The following is a 25,675-nucleotide window of genomic DNA, read 5'->3' as shown; positions in this document are numbered from 1 at the left end:
TTAGTGGGCAGCTTGTGGTCTGGGGGAAATGTTATAAACTCTTCCTTCACTAAGTAATCGAAAATTTCATCCGTCTTTGATGCATCGAAAGTATATGGTGTTTGCACTGGAGGAATGTTTTTCTTGGAGAGTTCTTCACTCTTGCGTTTCAAGAAAGGGACAGTGCGTGATCCGGAATTTGCTACTTCTGCCAATGCAACTTCCTCCACTTCCTGGAAATAAGAGCCCACTGTAGACTTTCTTTTATGACTCTCTTCTCGTAACAATTCCTCATACTCTGACACCTTGGCAGCAAGCTCATAAAAATCGCGGAATTCCATCCCTTGGAATTTCTTTCTCAACTCAAAGCCAAGTCCTCGCTGTGCCATTTTCACATATTCTAATTCTGGAATGCAAACTTTGCACCTACTCCTCACTCTTTTGAATTCGCAAATGAAATCATTGGCAGATTCCCCGGGTTTTTGGACCACCCTTGACAATTCTGCTATACTAATCTCAGGTACTGTTCTGAAGAATTGTGTATGGAATTGACGTTCCATATCATGCCAAGTCATAATAGAGTTCCGAGGTAGTGTTGCATACCATGTGAAAGCAGTACTGGTCAGGGAATTGGGGAACAGACGTAACTTATAATTAGAAAAGTTCTCCAAATTCGCCAATTCCCCACACTGAATTGTAAACCTGGCCACATGTTCCACGTTGGATTGACCGTTTTCCCCGGAATATAACGTGAAGTCTGGAATGCGGTATCCTTTTGGATAAGGGTTGTCACGATCCACAACATCAGGATACGGTTTATGGAATTCTGGTCTGTTGATTGGCCTCACTCCAGGGCCATACAACTCTTGAATCACATCACGTACCATCTCAAAATCCAACGTTGAAGTTTGTCTTAACTGGTGAGGAGGATAGATTGCCCCCCGAGTGTTATTCCCCAAACCTGGCGCTGAATATCCATGCATTCCCCCATCAACATACATCCCTGGATGTAAGTTAGGAGACGTCACAGAGAACACGTTACCAGCCATTTGTTTACTGTTGCCGCAGTTTTGGAATTTCAACCCCAACTCCTCATCCCTTTTGTGCGGAGGAGTGTATCTTCCTTCTTTGGCAGATTTAGGAATCAGTGCCTCCCCCAAGCGGCCACTTTCACCTGCTTGAGAAACCCCTGATCCTTGGCCTTGAACTTTTAGCAAATTAACGTCAGTTTCTTGAAGTTCAACATTTTCTGGTGTAACAACCTCTCCTTTTGCAGACTTCCTCCATTCCTTCATTTCTGCCACAAATTCCATCATAACAGTAGAAAAAGTTTGGGTCATTTCTCTGAGATCACTGCGGATATTTTTCTCCATGGCCAACATAAAGTTCAGTGGAGACCCATCACCACCAGAAACAGCAATTCCTTCCTTCATAGTCTCTTCCTCGAACTGGTGTACAAGCCTTTCAACCGTTCTTCCTTCTACATCAGTTTCCTGAAACTCTTCTTGTGAACGATGGACTTTCCCCTGTGATGGAGGAATTCCCTCATTCTTCTCAGTACGCTTTGGAGGCATTTGGTCCCACCGGGCGTGCCAACTTGTTTGTCACGAAAATTTGCGGGCGTGCCAGACACGTGTTCGTGCCAAATTTGTGAAAATTATCTGACTTCTTTTACCAAACGTTGTGTTTATCGATTTGATCGTTCGTTCTAATTCCCTCGAAATGTCTCCAAAAATAAGAACATAAAATGAAGAATATACTGAAATTAAAGGTGGAATTCATAAACAACATCAACACTCATTATGCTGCCATGAATTTGATCGACATTTTCACAAGAAAGTTGGAGGAATATGCGAAATCTGAAGAAACTAAAATACTGGAAATTGGAAAATATGCAGATAAAATATTGAGAGAATTGAAGAAGCTTTGTTGTAGCTTTTGTTGGATTGATTTGTCGAGAGATTCTTTCTGATTCCTCCTTCTGCTTTTGTCGCATTCTACACATCAGTTTTTCCCTTCCACGATCACCCCACGTTCTTCCACCTTGGGTCATGGCTCAACTCCCGGCATCGTGCTTTTCTTGGACCAAACTGCAACTCTTCTTGGGCTTTTTCATTGGGCCTCCCCACATCATGCTCAACATCCTGCAGGCTGTTATTATTAATGGGCTTCCAAAGTTTGGGCTAAACATTTTGATTGAAGTTTTTGTTTCAAATGTTCGATGAGTAACTCTTTTGTGATATGGTTTCATGAGTTTATATTTGTGAAATGAGTCGACTCGATCCATGATTATCATGAAAAAAAAAAATTTTACATAAAAAATTTTGTGATATAATGAATTGAGTTGATTAAGATATTTATCTCACAAAATTATTCGATGAGACGATAGAGCTTTTGTGCATATATTATACATGGTGTTTTTTCCCTTGCACAAAAAATAACAATGCTTTCAAATTGCAATGATAAACTTTTCTTTTCCATCATAATTGTCACTAGGCCTTCACAATCACAAAAAGAATGTGATGGACGCTACAATCCGTTCAAGGGTGCATGTAAGAATGATCAAATTATTTTATTACTTGTTCGAACTGAATTACACCGGATCAATTTTTCTTAATATTTTATAAAAATTGTGATTAAAAATAATAATCATAAACGACACAGCATACGCGGTTCGATTATTTCTTTGTTAAAATCACACCAAACCACACAATTTAAACTGCTTGTCGTAATATTTGGTATATGATTGTAATAATTTCCAAACAACATATTCAATTAAAGAAATCTTCTTTCATTATATCTCATCTTTCTTCAAAATTATTGTTTCTACAAAAAAAAACTTATCTACTTCTTAATTATTCTTCATATTAATTTTTTATTAAAATATTTATTTTTTTACCACGATATTTTGTTTGATTTTTGAAAATAAAAAAAGAATAAAATATTGTAAAATAAGATTTGAGGTCACATATCAAACATGTTGAGTTAACTAATTTACAAAATAAATAATTTTCAAAAAAAAGTTTTTCTGATATTTTCTAATGAATCTCATCGATGGGACATGATGAAAAAGTTTATACTTACTGTGCAAGATAATGTAATATAAAAATAATAAATTTTCTTATATTAGGTTTGATCGAACAACCGTAATAAACTGATATGTAACACATATTTTATTTTTGTCATTTTCAAAATTGATAATTTTTTAAAAATATATCTATAATTTATCTTCTTTTTTTTTTTTTAACTCTTTTTACTTTTCTAAACAAATTATTTTGTTTATATCTAAATATCCGTTAATTTAATTTTTGAAAAAATAAAAGAAGATGCGTGTGTGTTGATTTAATAGACACATATATTGGTACTAGATTTCATAAATTCAAGTATTTATGGTCTCGACGAGGTATTGGTTTCGAAACTTGAGGAGAAACGTACACCACAACCAGGTGTGAGGAGTTTTTTGAATATGACTCTATAGACTATCATGATGTTTGTGATTGCAAGACTCAAAATAGGTAGGCCATAGGCTTTATACCATAAATTCGGTCAAACCAAACTAACCGATAAGATCGAATTAATTAGAAAATATATTTTAATTTTGATTTTAAAATATCGATTTAATTGCTCAGTTTTGATTTTTGAATTTTAAAAATTGGTTAACCTATTTAAACGATATATTTGAAATAATATTAATCTATCTATATGTACCTATTTATAATTTGTGTGTTTTATTTCGCTTGCATCCTTCTCATTCTTACATCTTGCTCTAAAATAGACAAATTTCACTTGAAAGTTGATTACTTTATAAATTTCATCAAATTTTAAAATAAATATTTATTTGCTTTCATGAACAATTTTCATCCACACACAAATCTGAAGTTTTTAGATATTGTGCATTAAAATATTAAAAATTATATTTTACAATACATTTTAAAAGAAATAATCGCGAACTTCTAAATCAAATCCCCAAATTGTACTAAATAAGTTACTTTTTTAAAAAAAAAATGTTAAAAATATTAGCTTGTTCGATTCAGTGTATAACTCGTTTACACCTGGGGATGTAATCGAGTCGAGCCGAGCCGAACTCTTGAATGTTTGAGCTTGGTTCGTTTATAATCGAGCCGAGCTCGAGCTTTATTTAACGAATATATGCATGGCTCACGAGCTTATTCAAACCTTTATCGAGTCTAAACAAGCTTAATAAATATGAATTATATATTTAAATTTTCATTAAATTATTTAAAAAGTAAATTATATATTTAAAGAAAAATATATTATTCTTATTAAAAATTTTAAACTTATTATAATAAATAAATTTAATAGATTTTTCTATATATTTCATAAATAATATGCAAAATCATTAAATCAAATATCAAAATTATTTTTTTTTTCATCTAAAAGATTATTCATGAACTTACCAACGAATATGTTCACGAGCTAACGAGCCGAATACTGTAAAGATTGAGCTTGGTTTGTTTATCTTAACGAGTCTCATTAAACGAGCTCAAACGAGCTTTTATCAAATCGAGCTTCGAATAGTTCACAAACGATTTGATTCGTTTACATTCCGATTTACACCCCCTGATCAAGTAAAACTTAATTCCTACGCATACATATATTTTTTTCAAAATTAAATTTTTATAATACACAGTACAATTAAAGTCACATTTATTAAAAGATAAATAAGTTTTATTCCAAAAAACTTTAAAAATAATGCCAATATTTCTAATTATATTTTTTCGAATATTATTATTCTCAAATGATTAATTAATTAATTTATCTTATTGATAACACTTTATTAATTTATTTTTGGGACCCTAATAAAAAAGTGAATATAACCAAAGCATAGTTCCAACTTCCCCAATTTTCATTGGCGCAATTCTTTTTAATTTTTTCTTTGGATTTGACCCAACGTTTAACCAAAATTGATTTCTGCCTGAAGTCCGCTACTCTGATAGGCGGAACCCAAAACCACATTTCATTCCAGTTTAATCTCCTTGCCCTGAAACCCGAACGCGCTCAAAGCGGTCACCGGTTTACCCGGTTCCTTATGTCTCTCTTACATTTATTTTTTGCGAGTCCTTTCACCTGCCCTACCGGTTTCCATTCCACTAGCATTTACGGTTTACATTTACTGCTGTACTTGCTCGTCACACAGAAAAAATAAAAAAGAAAATGGAAAGTGGAGACATAGTTTGAAATGCGTTAGACAGAGGAAGTCAACAAGAAACAAAAACATAGGAAATGGCGAATAAAAAAGCGGCAGAAGGCGGATACCTTTTTCTTGTTATCACAGTTTTCTCATTTTTTTCCCATTCACTCCATCTCTGTAGATCTGCACAGATATAGATTGAAACTCCATCTTCATGGTGGTGGGAATGGATTTAAATATTCAAGGTTGAAGCTTTTTGCTGCTGGTGATGGCGGCTCATTTTATTTTTGCTCGTTTAATTGTTAACTGGTGAGAAATACGAACTTTTTAATCCTTTGTTTACTTGAGTTTTGCTCGAGTATATTTGTTGTCATCTGCAAGTTTTTTGTTATGGTTGTGTATAGAATCTTACGAGTGGTTTGTATCGATATATGTATTTTCTGATATTTGCTATTTAATTGTTCTGGGTTTGTATAAATAGGCTATATTTGAATATTTGTTTTTGATGCTTTTAAGTGAATGAACTGGACATTTTTGTGGCTTTTTCTGCTGAATTTTTCTTTGCTCATTATTTGTTCCAGCTATAATTATTAGATTTTTTCGAATAATTATTAACATTTTCAGCTGTTAGAAGAAACTTTTGAAGTCATTTATGTTACTACTATTTCTTTTTGGTTTTGTTACTTTGTTTGATTGTTCATTCATGTGTGATAACTCTCGTTAACTTTTGTGGGAGAAACTGAAGTTAGGCATATATTTTAATTCTCTTTTTACCTTTTTCGGTTGCGTTGATCATCATACCATCAACAAATACGTCACGCTACTAATACTGGAGAAAAGTATGTCAAACGTGAAAAATTTAATTTGGTATCGATATTCTTAGCAATTTTACTGAGAAATAAGAGCTATTTACTCAGTTGGTATCGGCATTCTGATTATTCGTTATGCATCATGATAAATGTTCCTTTTCTTTTTATAGATATGCAACGAATCTTTTATGTTGCATACCATGCGTGACTTTCCTTTTCCTAGGCCATTTTTTTTGGGAAATTCCAATTTTCACCTACCAGTCCTCTTTTGTGTGTCTTGATCAATTATTGTCGTTGTCTTATTGCATATTCAATTCTTTTTAAGATTTCCTTTCTTACAATAATGTCAGATGTTTTTGTTTTGTTTCCAGCCGGACTTGGATGACGAAAGGATGCACATATTGTAACATCATATAGAGGTGGGAAGTGATCAAGATAGCAGAGCTGTAATCATGAGTGTTAATATTTTGACCACTAAAACTGACGATTCTTTTGCTAATTTGCTTGAGCTTGCTGCCAATAATGATGTAGAAGGATTTGAAAGGTTCATTGAGTGTGAGCCATCTAGTATTGATGAGGTTGGACTGTGGTATGGACGAAGAAAAGACTCGAATCAAATGGTTCTGCATCATAGAACTCCCTTAATGGTGGCTGCCATTTATGGCAGCATTGATGTTCTGAAAGTGATAATCTCTTCACCTGAAGTCGATGTTAATCGATGCTGTGGCATTGATAAGGATACTGCTCTTCATTGTGCTGCATCTGGTGGATCTACAAATGCAGTTAACGTTGTCAAACTACTCTTGGAGGCAGGTGCAAATCCCAATCTAACAAATGCAAATGGTAAATTCCCTCTTGATACTACTGTCGTTTCTCCAAAGTGTCTGGACAATAAACTTTCCCTTCAAATGTTACTGGCTGTTGACTCATCTTTTGATGAGGGTGATTTGAGAGTGTCAAAAGGCATTTCTTACTCGAATTCTCCACCACTGTCACAATCTCCTGGAAGTGGATCTCCATGTTCTCCTTCAGAGATGATACCAGCTGAACTGAACTTTAATGATGTTTCAGTGTCATATGTTCCAGAGAAGAAAGAATACCCTTTTGATCCTTCTTTACCTGACATCAAGAATGGCTTCTATTCTACGGATGAGTTTAGAATGTTTTCATTTAAGGTCCGACCCTGTTCTCGTGCCTACTCCCATGACTGGACAGAGTGCCCATTTGTTCACCCAGGTGAAAATGCCCGGAGGAGGGATCCGAGGAAGTTTCACTATAGCTGTGTGATGTGCCCAGATTTTCGTAAAGGGGCTTGTCGAAGAGGGGACATGTGTGATTATGCTCATGGGGTTTTTGAGTGCTGGCTTCACCCTGCGCAATACAGGACTCGGCTTTGCAAAGATGGTACAAGTTGCAACAGAAGAGTTTGTTTCTTCGCCCACACCCAAGTTGAACTTCGACCCTTGTATGCTTCTACCGGTTCTGCTGTACCATCTCCTCGCTCAATCAGCTCTGCTTCTAATGCATTCGATTTTGCTGCGGCGATGAACTTTTTACCCGGCTCACCTTCTTCACATCCTGTGATGTCTCCTTCTCCATTCTCTCCGCCCTTGTCTCCATCAACCAATGACGTTACAAGTACGGGTTGGCTGCCCCAACAAAATGTTCCGGCCTTGCTTTTGCCAGGAAGCAACCTCCAGTCTAGTCGATTGCGCTCAGTCGTTGAATGCTAGAGATGTCCCCCTTGAAGACTTGAGCTTATTTACAGATATTGATGTCCAGCAGAGGCAGCTCTTGGACGAGTTATACATTCAATCGCAACCAAGTGCCAATACCAATTTTTTGAATCTTTCTGCTCGTCCAAACACTCTAACTCCATCGAATTTGGAGGACTTTTTTTCTGCAGACACCTCTTCTCCAAGATATTCTGATCAAGCCTTGGCTTCAGCTGTTTTCTCTCCTACACACAAGTCTGCCATATTTCACCAATTCCAGCAGCAGCAACAAAGCATGCTATCTCCAATTAAAACTAATTTTTCACCAAGAAATTTCGATCACTCTATACTCCAGTCCCCTTTTGGGGTTCCATCTCCGGGGAGAATGTCGCCCCGCAATGTGGATCCTGTCTCTCCAATGAATTCCCGAGTGTCGATGCTATCTCAGCTTGAGAAGCAACATCAACAGTTTAGGAGTCTCAGTTCACGAGAGCTTGGCTCTGGGGCTGCAGCTGCGGTTGCCTCTTTGGAAGATTCTTGGGGATCACCTAATGGGATACCTGGATGGGCTGTCACAGCTGATGAATTGGGTAAACTAAAGCGATCATCATCATTTGAGACCCTCAAGAATGGGGAGGAGCCAGATTTATCATGGGTTAATTCTCTTGTCAAAGAATCTACTCAGGATATGCAAGATAAATCTGCATCTCGAATTGTTAACTTTGCAAGTTCTGCTGAGTTCCGAGACTGAGCAAGTTGATCAGTCTGTTTTAAGTGCATGGCTTCAGCTAATGCAACTTGATCGGTTAATGGCAGCAGTAAACAAAAACACTTGGCAGATGTGTTTATCGCCAAGGGATCATGATGTTTTCATCTGGTTACAAGCTTATAAAATTCTGGATTTTATTGGTTGTGAGCTAGCAGAAGCGGGACAAGTTTCTTAATCTTTGAAGAAACGCAAGTTTTTGCTGTTTGATTCATTTCTCGAGGTTGATATTTCCGTGCTTGGGTACTCCTGGGATGGTTGGAAGATGCCAGGTCCCCTTCTATGACGAATATATATATTTCTGGATGCTAAGGTTCTTACTCGTCATTTCAGCAACAACCATACTTGGTTCTACATAACTATTCGATTCTCTTTCTAGCATCACTTAAGATTACCATTAGGTGGGCGCAAATCTTGTCTAATGGATGCATAATATACTCAATAGGAAATGGAGAGTATAACTCGAGAACACGACTGATGAAGACTCCGATGTATACACGAAGATAACTGTTATTCCATTTGTGTCAGCCTCCTGATATCTCAAATTTTCATTCTTTAATACTTCGATTTTTGATCGGTGATGGCCAAGTAACGTTCTGTTTTTATTCTGGCTCTACAAGATTTTTCTTGATTATTTATCTTTTGCTATTTTATTAGGTGCGAGTATATAATAACTAATTGATCCCGTCGTGTAATTTTCTAATGCAAGAGCTGTTTTCATCTTTATCCTACTTCCAACTTCAGAAATTGGAGAAATTGATTTCTTTTCCGTTGAATTGTGATGAACCATCTTTGATAGAAGTCTTAATAATATGTGTTATTTATAGAAAAAAATTAATTTCATTTCGATCTTGCTTCCTGCTATTACCTGCGTTTGATGTGCATGCCGCATGCATTTAACAAAACATAATAAATTTCAAATGACATTATCATTATTATTAAGTGAACTTAAAATCCACTTTTAGTAACATGAAATATTAATTATATATGCATGTAAAATATGGATTTAAAATTTATGATTTTACTTATTTAAACATTCAAAATATATTTGAAATACATCATTGCAAATTTATTGTTTTGAAATCACATGTAGAATAGAATACCATGTCGATACCGAAAAAAGCATATAATATATTATGTCAAAAAAAAAGGGTATTAAAAAATTTATAACTATATGTTTTGATTATACTAAAATGTTACGATATATCGAGATTTCGGTACGATATCAGTATATACTATTTTATACTGAAAATTGTCTTATATTATTTTAAAAAATTAACTTTGTTATTTTAAAAAATTATATATTTTTAAATTTATATATATTATTTCCAAATTTCGATGTATAAAAAAATATTTGAATGTGATACTGTTATAATATACCGAATATTTGGACATCAATATCATATCGTACCAAAAATTGAAGATGTCAAAAATTTCGATAAATTCAGTATTTTTCGATACTGTATTTTCAATATACCAAAAAATTTGATTGAATTGCGAATGTCTCCGTCCATCTGATATTCCTCGTCCGCCATGGCGTTAAGGTATTACCCCTCTTTTCCAACTGCCAATTGATCGAACGAATGCCAATTGAGGGGGAAACAAGAACAATTGACTTTACTAGTAGTAGAATGGGCCTAATTAGACTCATTGAAGTCCACTAAAATTATAACTTAGTTTGTAAAGCTAGCTAAATTACAATTATTATGAGGAGAAGGTGTTTTGTGAGACGGTATCATAAATTTTTAGCTATGAGATGAGTCAATCATACCAATATTCACAATAAAAATTAATACTTTTTTTATATAAAAAGTAATAATTTTTCATGAATGATCCAAATAAGAAATTCGACTCACGAAATTGATCCGTGAAATCGTATCATACGAGTTTTTGTGGAGTCTAAATTATGGGATCCACAAATCTTGTATTTAGATAAACTCATTTGAAATCAATGAATTTCGAATGAAGTTTCATTGTTGAATAACCTTACCAAAGGAAAATAAAAATTACTCTCTTGTATATTTACACTATATTTTTATCAAAATTTAACAAATACTGCATTTTAGAAAAAAGTTGATGAAATATATATAATAATAATAATAATAAAAAACCTTAAATAATTTGGGAAAAGGAATCTTGAAAAACATAAATAGCAGCAGGGAAATAGAAGGTTTTGTTCCTCTTTCCTTTTTTATTTTGCGAAACGTTACTTACACAAACGAATTTCGATTCTTGTATACAGAGATGATGGAAGAAGAAGAAGAGCAATTAATTGGGCGGGTTTCTTTTTTGTCTTTGCCACCGCCGGCAATTGCTGAGTCGGCCCCGGGCCTTATGGTATCCGCGACCGTTGGCCGCGTCATGACTTCCCTCCTCAACGCCAAGCCCAAGAAACTGAAGAACGCCATTTCTTGTCTCCGTTCACAGCCCGAAATTATCGCCTCTATCAATGGTATGCAAATTTTTTTTTTGGTAATTGTTCTTATGAGTGTGTGCTGTTTTATTTACACCATTTTGGCTTTGTTCTAGTTTTTACTCTCTGATTCTACCTTGTTATTCGTTTTTTTCCCAGTTTCTTTGGAACATTCTCTATGGTTTCTTCACAAATACGTGGTTGAAGCAGAGGAAAAAGACGGGCACATGGACCAAGTTCTTGTTCCCATGATTGAACATGTACACACTTCGTTTCTGTTTTTTTCCTCTTTTTTTAAGCAATATTTTTTTAACTTTCTAACTCTTTTTAATCTGCAATGTATACACTATTCATGTTAAAAATTTGTGGAAGGATCCGTTTCTTGTCGAGTTATGTCCATCTCATTTTCTAGGACGTGAAGTTGGTTGGTTGTGACGATTTTATTGATCTGTCGATGTTTATTGTGTTAACTCAGGAACTGAAAATCAAAGAGTCGAAACATGGAAACCAGAACATGATACTTCTGAACTGGCTGTTTCTAGAGGAGGGATTGTTCCAAGTCGTCATCAGAAATTTAGCCGGAATAATTTCTAGAAAGGATGATAGTTATGTTGCTCTTGGCTGGTGTTTACTTGGACGCAGAATTATCGAGTTTGATAATTCAGAGAACAACTTGGAAACCAGTGGTATTTTATCATACATATATATGCATGGCCTTTGTTCTCCTGATATGTCTAAATGTAGCGTGGAGTTTACTGGTGAATTATTCAGGAGTTGTTAACTTAACTTTTGGCTTTTGTGTAGGAATGAGGGAAAAGTGTTATGGCATTTTGAAGATATTCTGTTCATGTATGAACCAGCTTTTATCTATAATGTGCAAGGGAAGGTATGTGTGCTTTTACTTACTGATATGCAATTGATTTAGTCTGTCCTTATCGGCGTTTAATGGCTTGATGGGTTTCGGCTTGTGTAATACACCAGTACTTCCAAATGAACGGCAGGATACTGGGATCTTCCATTTTATTTTTTCGCTAAATAGCTTCCCCTTTAATCAACGTAGAAGCAATATTTCCAGGAACATATTTATTCTAAAATCCTATTTTACCTTTTCCCCTCCTAAACACTTATCACAGCATGCAATTATTCAATCCTATGGTATGACTGTTGGTAGATTTTTACTAACGGGAATTCAAGATGGAGGGTCATTTTGTCTCTCATGCTATGCCCTTCTAATTCTTTCTGTAGATTCCGATGGAGAAGTTGATAATTTCTTGGTGTCTGTCTGGAAGACATTTGTTTTTTATGTCTCCTGTAATCAAAGGAGACATCAGATAGATGCTACTGGGTTTAATTAGTCACTGTGGTTGCTGTTAGATATTTTTAATGTGAAATTGGGTGTAGTCACAGTACCTGGATGTCAACTTGGGAGACCATCAGTATTTGTGCATTAGCTGTATTAGATCTTGTTTGTACTTCTGACCTTATCTTTCGTTGCTGGAAAATGTAGGCGTATGCAGGATGGATTTGAGTTGCCAACTCGTCTTGCGGTAGCTGCTGCTGATTTCATTGTATCACTTACAGTAGCATTGACCAGAAAGGAGCTGGCTTCCGAAAATGTACATAGCAAGCAGAAATCGTCAGTTGTTTATTCTAAAAATCTGTCTCCCGCTTTGTTGCCATCTTTTTCGGGTGACAGCGAAATAAAAAAATGGAGCAAAGCATCTGAATTGCCCGGCGACTCAGAACCGAAATTAATGCTTTGGAATAATCTTGATGCTCTTATAACCTTAGTGAAGAAACTTACAGCTGTATGCCCTTAGCTTTTCCTTTCTCATTTCCTTTATGCATATTTCTTCATATTTACAACTATATACTCACAGATGTGTTCTTCAATATTTTTCGTTTTCCCCCAATTTTCTGCATGTCTGGTTTGTATCTTTTCTGTCCCCCTCCCTTTTGAATAATTCTCGACCTGGTTTTGGATGTTTTGAAAATAAAAGAATTATTCCATGGACAGGCCTCAAGCAAATTGCAAATATGAGGTGGGACTTCTCTTACTTTTGATCTTATTCAATACAAAATCTTAAAGCAATAATTAATGCATTGATGTTGCGAGCTCCATGTTATCCTTTGAGCTTTTGAGAATTCTAGGAAAGTCGGTTGTGACTTGGAAGCACCAAATTGGGTCCAAACAGTTTCGAGGTTCTATTAATCGTGCCAGAGGAAATGTTAATAGTATCATTATCTTTTTCAATTAATAAATTGCATCCTTTCGAAAATGCTTAGATATATATTATCCTTTCAATTCTACTGCTGCAAATAGAAAGCATGCTTAGATTAGTATCACCTTGTGTTTGCTCTTTGATTGCCATTTAAGGATCTTATCTTGATTAATTTACCAGACGGACATTGTTTTATCAGGGGGATAGAATCTGGTTCGTCGTTGTTTTACCTGCTTTCTTGTATTCCACATATATGGTTAACCTCATTCTTATGCATTGCAAACTAATGTACACATTGAGAGCTCTTAAGATAATGACGATTCTTGAGGTTTCTTTAGCTGGGTTGAATAATGAAGATAGGTTGATATTAGTGATGGTGACTCGGATAGTCAACAGGCCCTGCTAGGGAAAAACTGCCCTGCACGAGTGAGTTTAAGATTTCCCAGCCTACTAGTTTTTAGGATTATTGGCTATTCCATATAGATGTGATTATGCAGTGATTTTTTAGTTGCTCTCCCCTTATGGCCGCTCGAGCATTAGATGAAAAGCCAAAACTTGATAGGAGTTTATTTTTCTTACCTTCTCCGTAACCTCTTTTTCGGCACTGATAGATATGCTAATTTCCACTATTTGCTCGAGTCAGGTAACATTTTATTTGGCGCTGTAGTGGGAAATTTTGTCGATTCCCCTATTTGGATTAGCCTTAAAATTGTTTTCAAAATTGGGACTTCAGAATATTTTTTTCTTTTATTCCGTAGAAGTTTACTAAACATAAATTAAAAGATTAATGCATCGTGGTAAGTAATATTTGATATTCATGTAAGTAGGTACTGTATCTCAATGACACAAATGCTACTAAGGAAATTTAAAAAATCACTGGGTGAATCCTAACAGGGATGTGTTAACTGTCCCAGCTTTTGGTGCTTATTGGGCTTTCTGACTGTGAGTTGACTTTTTCAGCTTATTGAAAAGGTGGTTTAATTGCAGTGGAGCAGGAAAAGCCGTTCTTTGCATGCAGATGGATTGCAGAGAGTACTGAAGTGGCTTCAGGGAATTCAAGAACAATATGGTTGCCGTCAAAATGAGGCAGGTGTTGTTGATATTGAATCTTTGAAGCTTTCAATATTGTTAATTATTTTAATAGTCCCCAACCTTTAGTTTCTGTGCTCTTATTTGTGTTGTCGATAGCAGAGTCAAAAACACTGAAGGCTGGGTCATTGCTCCTGTCTTCTTGCTGGAAACATTATGGCACCCTTTTGCACTTGGAAGATCGCAAATTCTCTCAGCAATGGAAAGAACTATTTGACCAATATTTGTCTGGTATCCAGGTAACATTTCTTGATGTAGTCATGTTGTTTACATTGTTGATGGTGGAGGAACAAGGTGAAAAGTTGTTTCTTTTTTCATTTGCATAGGAATTACTTGTGCAGGTTAAGCGAAGTCATCTTGTTTTGCTGCATAGAACACTCAGTTTGCATAAATTAGACATTCTCCTTTTTCTTTTTCTCTATCTCTGTGTCTAGGCTTGGGGGATGTTGTCTGATGAGTTTACTGGTTATATTTTGAACATTTATGATGCTTTAAACTTTCATAAGGCTTCAAACACAATATATTCGTAATGTATCATCTAATATTCAGTTTTTTTTACTTTGAATTATTTTTGTGTTAAGCGGTTGATTAGTTTCTTTGTTGTTGTTTCTGTTTGCATGTGAGAACGATTCAGTTACATAATTTCCAAAATAAAAGCATAGACATTGCATTCATTGTGAATGTAACTTGAAGTGCATTGCATAATTAAAATCAAACTTTTACAAGAGAAAATTCTGTTTTCTGCTGTTGATGACTATTTTTAGCCTTCAAGTTTCAGTATTGGGAACTGGTAATTTGTTGACTTTATCTTACAATGTGGGCAAATAGTATGGTTAATATAATCTGCAGAATCTTGTGATTCAAGGTTTTCTATAGAGATATAATATTCTTCACTCTGTTGACATTAGTATGTTGTGACCTTTCATGGACTTCTGTTGGCGACTGGAACTTTAAATCTCAAGCTGTCAGGTTTTGGGGTTGCACGAGCTGTCAAGTCAAAATGGGTAAGGTTCGCCGGGTTACCCCGTCCCCGCCCCGCCGTACCAAATAGGCGGGTTGGGTTGACGATTTCCTGGCTGCCCTGCCCACCAAATAGTGGGTTTAGGCGTGTTGCGGGCTAGCCCACCCCGGCCCACCTAATATAACTTAAAATTGCGAAGCCCGCCCCGTCTAACCAAATAGGTGGGTTGGGATGGAATTTCCCAACCCGCCTAAATGGCGGGCGGCCCGTCCCGTCAAATGGTGGATTGTGGCGGGTTGCGGGCGGCCTGTTTTGACGGCTCACCACAGCTTCTTCTTCGAAGTCCAGTTTAGAAAATGAGTGAACATGCAAATATTAATTTTTTAATACTATGGTGTGAGTCTTCTGTAACTGCTGATTCTTCATTTCATTCTTCAGATTCTTATGTCCCGCGCATGCAGTTTTATGCAGGTGACCAAGTTGAAGAACCTAGTGTGAGTGGAGACAGCAGAACAGAGACAATGAATTTCTTTCTAAACTGCCTTTTGCTTATGCTGGGTCGACTAGATAATCAGCAATTTGGAAATGCTCTAGAAGAATTTGGATCTCGTATTACTCAAGCTCTCATGTCCCAGGTAACACCATGCATTTCTCAGATTAAGTTGGGGTGAAGTGTATTGTTTGATTAATGGAAATGTGGTATTCTTATGATCGGTTTCTTGTCCATATACATATAAATCTTTACAACCTTAAATATCTTACTGCATGTTTGTTTTGATTATGTTGAATGTGAAGTCTGCGGTCTGCCCTTGTCTGATTTCATCTTACCTTGTTTTTTTTCTATTCATGTTTAGCAATTGACAATCCGTGATCAACTTCTTTATTGGGAGGAGTTTAGGTTGAAGATGTGATAAACACTATTTGAATTAGTAAAGCAGGAAAATGACTGTAAGGGGAATTAAAAAAGTCTGAATCAGCTGTATGATCCAGTAAGTTTTCTAATCAAAAGGATGCACATCAGTCATCCACAATAAAATTTCTTAAAAAAAATGAAATCTGTCTTTGCAGGAAGACTGTCTTTGCAGGAAGACTTGATAGTTTATATAGCTTAGCGAATCCAGTACGAGTATGTTTTTTATTCAGGATATAACATTTACTAAATTAAAACCCGCATTTGATCTCCAACCCTAGAAGATTCTGAAACTTTATAAATATCAAATTGTGAAAATATTTCTAATGAAAACAATCAATTGTCCAAGTTAATACTGATCAAGTTGATTCTGGTTTTTGTTTGACATTTTAGAGAGAACCTGTATTCTTCTAAAGAAATCCTGCGGTCTACCCCTCGGAAGTGTTTAACTAAGTTGGTTTTCACATTAAAGTGCATGAATTGATCCATCGACATTCTTAAGTGGCATAGTGTTTTTGGATAAAACCAACCAGTTAATTGCTCATTGGATTTTTTATATCATTGTGTTGGTCTTGCGGGCTGATGTTGTCTAGCATCCTAGTGATATAGATTAGGATGGACTTTTTTGATATTTAAAAATGCGTTGCCTTTTAAGTGTCTACTTTGAATGTATTACAGCTGCGGTGTGCTGATGAAGAAGTAATTGATGGAGTGATTAGCATATTTAAGGCACTCATCTTCAATACAAACCATATTTTGTACAAAAGCAGTCTTGATGAGACTTGGCAAATGGATGCTTTTCTGCCTTTGCTATTGAACTTTTTGGATGAGCAAGATGCGGCTGCAAAAGCCATCGTTAAGCTTGTTGCAGAATATTGCTCAAGGTATTTGCACATAGAGTCATTTTTTTGGGGTTCGCATGTATTTTATTGTGTGTCTGGAATCGATGAATTTGACAGATGTTCAAATTGCAATTGCCTTCAAGAAGTTCTGAAGCGGATTGATTCTAAAAATGTTGCACAGAGGAGGAATGCTTTTGATGTTGTAACAGATATCATTAACATGTCTTCTGGTCCAGATAGCACACTTTCAAGAACAACGTGGTACGTCAGCTAATTTCTGGGCCTCAAACATTTTTCATAATTCCTCAACCTTTTTTGTTTACATTAACTTCTTATAATAAATTTAACTTGCAGGCAAGATGTTGCAAACCGCTTGGTAAAATGTCTTGAAGATGAAGATTTGGTTATACAAAATCATGCAGCTAATTTGATTCCGAAGATCGGTTAGTTTTAAGTATTTATGTTTCTTCCTTCACTTAGTGAAGCCACTGTACGAATCAGGTTGACTTTTAACCTGTGACTTCGCATCTTAGTTCAGCAACAATCTACCTTTTTTATTTAGCCCACATCAAAATTTTTTTAACTTTATACACTGTCACGAATTTGAAATTTTCTGCTGGGTTGATGAACTGGAAGAGTAAATGGGACTATATGCCATCTGTTTCTTTACTTACTCACAGTCATCCAATTGTTGGAGATAACTTATTTTCCCATTCCTACTACCAGATCTCGCCTTTCTTATGTACTAATTGATTCACTTTCTTTTAACTGAGAACATCTCTAATAAAATATTTTACAGATCCGCCATTGGTTTTGCCTGCACTAGTTGGCTTGAGTTATTCAACAAATGATAAAATACAATTATTGGCAAGTACCACTCTCATAGCCTTGCTGATCAATCACAAACAAGAACCTGAGATTTTGTGCATGCTGATCGATTGTCTCAGGTAGCTGACTATGCATTTATTTTTATTTTTCCTTTGTAATCTTTGTAAAATTGACTAATATTTGTAAACGTAGTAACTCAAGTCCTTTTTAGAAGACTGAAGTGTTGAAAGTGAAAAGGAAGACTTCACTCAACAGAAGTTTGGTTAATCTATATTTTTACGCATTTGCATTTGTACCTAAAAACCTCAACATTATCTGTTGCAGCAATCTCCGTGAAGGCTCAGATCTTTCAGGGTCTCCCTCTAGAAGCAAAGAAGGTACGTATTAAACTAGGATTCATGGTGTTTTGCTTAGTCGAATTGGACTTCGCTCTTGCCATGAATGACTGCTTCCTCCTCCTCCCCCTTACCTTAAAGATAAATCAATTAAGAAAAAGTCAACATTCTTATTACATCTGAGAATATCATGCATAACTTAATCTCCTTTGAACCTTTTCATCACAGGATCAGCTTTAGATACTGGTGGCCTGCTAAAGTTGCTCCCTGAGTGGGCAAAAAATGTGAGTATTATCAACTATGATAATCTTCATTTTTGCCGAACTAAATCAAAGCCCCCATATCACCTTTTGTTTTCATGATAAGGAAAAGGCATTCTACCACTATGCCTTAGAATCCCTATGTTACCTATTTAGTGAGAGGCATCTTTTTGTTAAGTAGCGTTTGGTCAGGCTCAATTTGTAGTTTCTTTATTGAGGATGTAAGCTAAATCAGATTAGGAGCCTCGTCATAAGAAAACTTGGTCTATCCAAATTGCCTTATGATTGGCTGTTGTTCACAGGGAAAAAGAATAAGATTGTTTGACGTAATTTGGCTTTTCTACGAACATATTAATGATGTATTATGGTTAACTTTTGATCTGATATTAACTACAGCAGTTTGATGAAATCTTCAGGTTGAAGATTGGAATGCAATCGCAGGTGCCTTGACAGTCAAGATGTTAGCAGAACCATCAAATGCGGTTATTGTCAAATTCCTTAGTCATATAAGTGAATACATGGCTGCAGCAGTGGATGTAATTTTTTACCGGCTTTTATCGTATGCAAGGGAACAAAAGGAGTAAGTAAATATTCACTCTGATCCGACCATTTCAATGATCTCGCCCTCATTTCTGATGTGGGTGCAAAGGGAGTAGTGTTTCCCTTTTCCTGGTGTATGAAAGTCTCCCGACACCATTTCTTGAGAAAAGCAGTTCACTTAAATATTTATATGCATGCACGTGAATGTGATGGCTAAAGCGCCAACTATCGATGATTCCACAGTGCTTGCTTATGAATCTGTAATGTTGGAACTTTAGAACTTGAGCTGACATTGCTATGTCCTTCATACACCATGCCTCTATCTGCTCCCAAATAGTTTGCAGAATGGTTACTTCTAAATTTCTAGTCCTCTAGGGCATAGAACTGTGGATGATAGTTTGCTAGGAAATTATGAGAGTGTAAGCATCTGTTTCCTTTTCCTGTAGAAAATTCTGATCGATTCTTTACATCTATTTTCTAGTTTATCTATCACATGGTGTTGTAGCTTTGTGACTTGCCTAGTGTTCAAATTTTCCAGAAAGGACTTTGACCCACCAAAATTAAATTCCTACTCTCTAGATAAAATTAGTATAATGATGAGCAGGGTCGAATCCACAGGGAACGGGAAATTTATTTCTTTCGAGCAAAATGCAAATAAAGGGGGGATTTTGAATATGAATTAAATAAAATACTAGAACTAATTTAACATACAAGAAGAAATAACAAATCAAGATGAAAAACTAATTAAATGTAAATTAATATTACCAAGCTCGATTCAAGGGATTTCTACTATTCAATTGTATCACTGTTCATCGGCTAACATATATTTATTCATGCAATTACAAGCAATTAACTTTAGAATTATAGGGATAGCCGCTAAAATTCTTGTGTTTTCCTAAAATAATTGACCAAACACAGCATCCAGTCAAAACTTATTAATAATTAACTTGGCACGATAGCGTTCCATATTAATTAAAAATAGCATTTTCGTTTTGTGAAAACAGTTAATCCTAAATCTAACAACCGAGATAGCTGCAATTGATAGATCGAGTTTCGTTGATTTATTTAGATTAAATATGCTATGATAGCACAACACACCTTAATCTATCGCTACTCATGTACCCATCGTTCATGACAATTACGGATCACTGAATTCATGTATAGCAGTAGAAAATCATACATCAAATTAAATTGTCAGATTAATTGACATATAACATTCATATAATTAAATAATAAATCAACAAATACGTGGGCAAACAAAAATAATAAATTAAAGTGCAAAAAGTCTCATAGTGATAAATCGAAATAGTAAAATTATCCCTTGAATAGAAATGAAACTTAGCCTTGCGCCCCTTTTTTCTTCACTTCACGAGAGCTGTTGGAGATTGGTTGGAGAATTGAATTAGAAAAATCTGCAGCCTCTTGTTTTTTTTACGTGAATTAGGTTGGAAAGAAAAAGGAAATAATGGGTTCAAAAGAATAAAAGCCCATTAAACTAAAAATAAAAACCTAATACCTAAAGATTAAAAGATACTAGAAAATATCCTCCAATAATATAGAGTTTTTTTTTGGAAAAAAACTCTATCTTCTATTTCTTCCTTGATATAAAAATTTCTTATCTCACTAGGCAGCCAAGGAACCGTCACAAGGCGTGATCACGCCTTATGCAAAAATATCTTCTGAATTTTTCTGCTCCACGTCTTCCACTAAGATCATATCGGCAACTTTAATTATGATATAAAATCACCCTTTTTAGCCCAAATTTATCACAAGAACAGAAAACTTCACCCTACAATAAAATCACACAAAAATGTGTCAATTAAGCACGTTGAAAGTGGTAACAATGAGAGATATGACAATAAAAATACAAACTATTATGAGCTAATCAGACTTTCCTGGATTAGAGTCACTTCGCAATGATGTTAAAATAAAGTTTGGAAATTCCGATTTCTTCTTTATATACAGAAGGGTGTTGTCGCGGGAGGGTGTATAACCCATGAAGCTCTTTGTTGCTGTCTCTCTTGTTTTTTATGTTTTGAGTGATTGCACTGTTGTGCTGTTGCTTGAAAAAATAAGCTGGTGATCACTCATTCTGTCATCAACCTTGGCAGTTTTGTATTTTTGTATAGCTTGCACACTTGTAAGCATATGGCATATGGTTGCTTACATGCATTGATTGCAGTTAGGAAACAAGGGCTGCATTGCACTCTTCGATCATCTCCTTTCAGTGTGTGTTGCTTTTGTAATCATGAAAAGAAGGCATGAATATTTGGTAGTCGTCTGCTATATCTTAAGATGCAGACAGGGTAATGAAATCTCTAGTTTCTGAATATTTATGGCTCATGGCCTTTGTGTGAAAATTATAATTTATCATAATATTCCTACTCATTTTTGCCTGATAAATTGGATTTTTTTTTATGAAAAGTAAATCTTTAGTGCTCCCTCCAGTGAATGCTCCTAAATCCAACTTGGTGAGACTTGGGGAGGTGAATATTTGTTTTAACATGTCATTTCAACCTCAAATTTGTTGTTGATAAAGTAAATGAGTGACCAAAATAAAGAACCACGTTCGCCTAACTTCTCGTCCCATACAAATTTGATGTTCTCTTTGGCATCCATCATTTTTTTCTTTTTGTAGCTTAAGTCGCTGTTTTCCTTTGACATGGCATAACCTAGTTTGTTTAGGGATATATGTGATGATGGTATGGTATTTAATTAATTTCCATAGTCTTGTATTTTTTCCTGTATCTTATATTTTTGTCTGAAACAGAATTGATGAAGAAATGACAAATGGAAACAGTGATGCTATGAGTTTTGAGCATCGTCTGTTCTGTCATCTTTGCCCGTTGCTTGTAATCAGACTGCTTCCTCTGAGAGTTTTTGATAACCTCAATTCTCCTATACTATATGGCAATTTTGTAAAAACATGTGATCTACATGGTATGTTTCTTTTTTAATTATGTGTCATTTATTGTTCATGTTTCTCCTTGAACACTTAATGTTGGTGTATAATATGCAAAAGTTAACGGAATATGAATGCATAAACATTGAGAGAATGTCTTAGTGAAGCTCGTAAAGGATACTTTATGAGTTTTGCATTCAACGTCTTTCACTATGTCCTAATTATCTTATCTTTTTTCATAAAAAGTGGGTGGACAAATTGATCCATGGCCTTTTAGGGTATTGAGATTCACCATCATCTAGGTTGAATTTTCAGGTCCGATAGTTTCTAGTGAGGTCCTTTTCGGTTTCTATATGTAAAAAGGGATATCAAAATGATTGTCTGGACCATCATTGGTCGGATTTTGTATTTTAAAAATTTCATAATCCAGGAACTATATAAATTTGATTACTTGTTCTTACATCTGAATGGAAGTGTCAAAACTTGTATCTATAGCAAAAGAACAATAACTCGGACCTTTTGATCTGTTGAAATTCATTGATCCAATTTTTCCTCCTATTGGTTGTCATACTGTATTCTCTTGCATTCAGAGAACAAGCTCTTAAGCATTGAGGGCACAGAGTGCATTGCTGCCTTGCTGATAAACAGGTTTACCATACAAATGAAGCACTTTCAGTTTCAAGTTTTACTATTTTAGAAAGAAAAAGAAAAATAATATTCAATTCTGACGACTTCTTTAGGGCATTGAGTAAGTCTGAATTTGAAGATGTTCGAAAACTTGCTGCCGAGCTTTGTGGGCGGCTTCATCCCAAGGTAGGAACTATTTGGTTTGAAACTGATTCTGCAGTCATTACCTGATACACTTTCATTTTTTGTTTTCATTTTGGTTATTCGGAGGATTGGGACTTCCTTTCATGCTAATGTGTTGGAGATTTTCTTCTGACGTTGACTCGAACTGTTGGCTGACTGAACAAGATATTTAGATGTCTTTCTAAGTAACGATTGTGAAGTTCTGATGATATTTTGAGATAATCAACTCGAACTCTTGCCAGTAATAGAAGCATTTGTCAATTGTATCCGAACATTATTTTGAGATAATATCTTATGTTGGTAGAACTTTGGCGGGTATTTATCTACTGATAGAGTCATCAGAATTTTTGTTTGGAAAGCGTTTTCATACCTAACAACCCTTCTTGAGAGCTACGGCAGGAGAATGGATAATTTCTTTGAATTTTTTTAAAAATACATCAAAACTTTATAATAGAGCCGGAGAAGGATGTTGCTAGTAGATGTGTGCTGGAAGACTTTTATTTTGTGTTATGTCAGGTGTTTTTATTTGGTTCGTGACTTCTTTTGTCAAGTTGTGTCAATCAACTAGGTTTCCCTGGTTTTTTATTTCACAGGTTCTGATTCCTGTCTTGTCCTCAAAGTTGGAATACGCTGCATATGCAATGGATGTGTTGAGTATCAAAGTTTGCTTGTTTTCCTTCTGTACAGCTCTTACGGTAAACTTCTCGTAAACATTTATACACAACATTTTTACTATTTGTGTTTGCTTGTTTTCAATTGGCCACATGTTTTCTGGATTAGGTGAGAGGTTTTAAAGCAGATGAACATCCTAATTTATTTAGAATGAGGAAATCAATACAAAATATTCTATGTTGGCCATCAGTAGACAAGGATGAAAGTAAGTAATCACTTCACTATGCTACTGTCTCTCCGCCTAGTTTTGATGTCTGATGACTTCAATATGGCTTCAGTTTCGAAAGCACAACATGGGTGCATAGATAGCTTGGCATTGATGTTGTGCTCTGAACTACAAGATTCACAATCCCCAGAGATTTCAACCATGGAGAATTCATCTTTTGCGGCAAGTAGAAAGCATTCTGGTTGGTATAGCTTTAAATTTGTGTACATATCATAATGACAACCGGTGCACAAAGGGCCTTTATTTCACAAAATTGCAGGCGATTCTGCTCATAGAGGCTCTGTCCTTTTGTACGTGATCAATCAATTGACCGATGACAAGAAGTTTCCTTTTGAATCTGATGGAGACTGGAAATCTGAGGGTACAACCCACCTCTCATTTCGTCTATGTATGGCTAATGTCCTTATAAGTGCCTGCCAGAAGACATCAGCAACCGAAAAGAAGCCATACGTCAAAAAAATTCTTCCATGTGTTCTTCGTGCTGTAGGGGTGTGCAAATTTCTTATACTTCGAAGGATCTGATATAGCTTATTATTTAGGGACTGCAATTGTAATTGTTTTTTTTTCAGGAAATGGTGGAGCCAGATATTAGGGCTGCATGTGTCCAGGTTCTCTTCTCAGTGGCATATCATATGAAGTCTTTAATTCTTCCGTATTCTTCTGGTCTCCTCGATGTTGCTCTCAAATCTCTTAGAGAAGGATCACAGAAGGTATCTTATTTTTTGCTCACTCTAGTTTGGGCAACGGTTTTCTGGTTATTTTTTCCATGTGTTAAATTAATGTGTGTAGCACTTGGAATGTTTCTGAACTCCATCTTGTTAATAACAGCCTTGTGCTTTTACTGCCTGACTCTCACCGCTAGTTTCTATTCTTATGGTTTTGTACATTCACTGACTTTCCAGAACTGTCTGTCTACACGGCTGCACCGTGGTCCTGATGTGTCAGAATGAAGCATCGGTGGACAACTTTTCTGTTTTTCACTTTTTTATGTGCTGTAGTTCCTGTTCCATCTGTTAATATAAGCGGATAATTCATTTTAAACGGAGTAAAAATGTCTCTGACTGCTTATGGAAAGCTTAAAGATGTGAAATGCTTGTGTGGGTGTCATTTGCTTGCCAGTTATAATTTGTTCACAGCCTTTATCATTAAAAAATTATCTGGCATGCAAATGCCTTTATCTTGTCGTAGTGCTTATACTTTGCACTTGCAGAAAATCGCTTGTTTTAGTTTCTGCAACCTAATAAACTCCCATACCGAGCGAGAACCTATCCGGTACTCAGGAAAATCCATCCCATTGATCTATAAATTTGGATTCTTCATGCTTTACTTACCTATGTCTTATGGTTTATGAACGTTGTTATATGATTCAGGGATTCGTTCTTAGTGCTTAATTCATAGGCTTTCATTGTTAACAGGAGAAAATGGCGGGCGTTAAGTTGCTCGTGTCCTTGATGGCAAGTGAAGAAGAGGTAGTTGAACGTGTATCCGTAGGTCTCTTGGAAGCACGAGCGTTGCTCCAAAACCTGTCCTTGACAGATCCTTCCCTGGATGTAAGGAAAATGTGCCAGCAACTTCTTGCATGTTTAGCTTCTTAAGTTTTGTGTGCAGAACAAGTGGCTCCCATTTTTCGCGTGTCCCTAAGCGTAGGCAAAATTTTCAAGAATGGGGAAACTGAGAGAGATAGGTTGTCCTTGGATGGAAGTATTTGAATTCGGAAAAAACTCGATTCTGTAAGAACTTGAAAACCCATTACGCTGATACAAGTTAAAGATGGAAATGGATATGTACCTAACTAAACAAGTGAGAATCCAATCATATCACTCTTTGCGTCTTACATCTCCATATTTCAAAGTAAAAGGACCACCCATGTTACATTTACCTACCCATTTGCCTACCATAAATGACTCATCTACTAATAAATGTAACTGTTTTATCGGCAATAAACAACCATTCCTCGTTGTTAAGATTAGGTACATGATTATGCAACTTGTAAAAAATCATTAAAAACAATTTTGGCACCTATTTATTTGTATAAAACATATTATTTTCCTTTGTTTTTGTGTTGTTTTTTAAGTTTTTGTACCTCACGGACCTTTGTTACCCTCCACCACTTCGTATTCTCCAAAGCATGCTTGATTTGTGTAGGTGTATCTGTTTCTCGGATTATTCTATGTTACATTTAGATTATTTTTCTTCTTATGATATAGTCTATCTAAATATATATATCAACTTCTATAGAAATGT

The 25,675-nt window shown here is 35.6% G+C and overlaps 1 protein-coding gene and 1 pseudogene across 3 annotated transcripts; both read left to right on the top strand.

Annotated features, from left to right (window-relative positions):
* The first annotated feature begins 5,121 nt into the window (after window positions 1-5,121).
* Window positions 5,122-9,243, top strand: LOC140825319 (zinc finger CCCH domain-containing protein 30-like; annotated as a pseudogene).
* Window positions 9,244-10,596: 1,353 nt separating this feature from the next.
* Window positions 10,597-25,293, top strand: LOC140825318 (uncharacterized). Of its 3 annotated transcripts, XM_073187018.1 has the most exons (25): window positions 10,600-10,873; window positions 10,994-11,094; window positions 11,310-11,520; window positions 11,639-11,720; window positions 12,342-12,642; window positions 14,044-14,146; window positions 14,248-14,384; window positions 15,568-15,741; window positions 16,695-16,900; window positions 16,976-17,119; window positions 17,213-17,301; window positions 17,658-17,805; window positions 18,011-18,063; window positions 18,250-18,305; window positions 18,698-18,861; window positions 21,592-21,761; window positions 22,039-22,058; window positions 22,337-22,371; window positions 22,464-22,536; window positions 23,127-23,228; window positions 23,314-23,410; window positions 23,484-23,612; window positions 23,691-23,920; window positions 24,001-24,141; window positions 24,847-25,293. In XM_073187018.1, the coding sequence occupies exons 1-25, from the start codon at window positions 10,666-10,668 to the stop codon at window positions 25,024-25,026; spliced, it is 3,354 nt and encodes a 1,117-aa protein (XP_073043119.1). In that variant the 5' UTR covers window positions 10,600-10,665; the 3' UTR covers window positions 25,027-25,293. The 3 variants fall into 3 exon arrangements, 2 of the variants coding, with proteins under 2 accessions (XP_073043119.1, XP_073043118.1); XM_073187017.1 differs by lacking the exon at window positions 22,039-22,058 and having other exon boundaries at window positions 22,314-22,371; window positions 24,847-25,290; XR_012116649.1 differs by lacking the exons at window positions 22,039-22,058; window positions 24,847-25,293 and having other exon boundaries at window positions 10,597-10,873; window positions 22,314-22,371; window positions 23,707-23,920; window positions 24,001-24,142.
* Window positions 25,294-25,675: the final 382 nt, after the last annotated feature.

The sequence above is a fragment of the Primulina eburnea genome, chromosome 3 (assembly GCF_022965805.1).
Source record: "Primulina eburnea isolate SZY01 chromosome 3, ASM2296580v1, whole genome shotgun sequence".
Lineage (NCBI taxonomy): Eukaryota > Viridiplantae > Streptophyta > Magnoliopsida > Lamiales > Gesneriaceae > Primulina > Primulina eburnea.
Note: the sequence above shows the minus strand (reverse complement) of the source record. Positions and strands in the feature narration are given on the sequence as shown.

What these genes read in the sequence shown, in the direction of transcription:
- LOC140825318 (XM_073187017.1), top strand. Translation starts at nt 10,666, where the DNA reads ATGATGGAAGAAGAAGAAGAGCAATTAATTGGGCGGGTTTCTTTTTTG. An exon ending in TCCCTGAGTGGGCAAAAAAT is followed by an intron (nt 18,306 to 18,697) that starts GTGAGTATTATC and finishes TGAAATCTTCAG; the next exon opens with GTTGAAGATTGGAATGCAAT. An exon ending in ATCAGTAGACAAGGATGAAA is followed by an intron (nt 23,411 to 23,483) that starts GTAAGTAATCAC and finishes ATATGGCTTCAG; the next exon opens with TTTCGAAAGCACAACATGGG.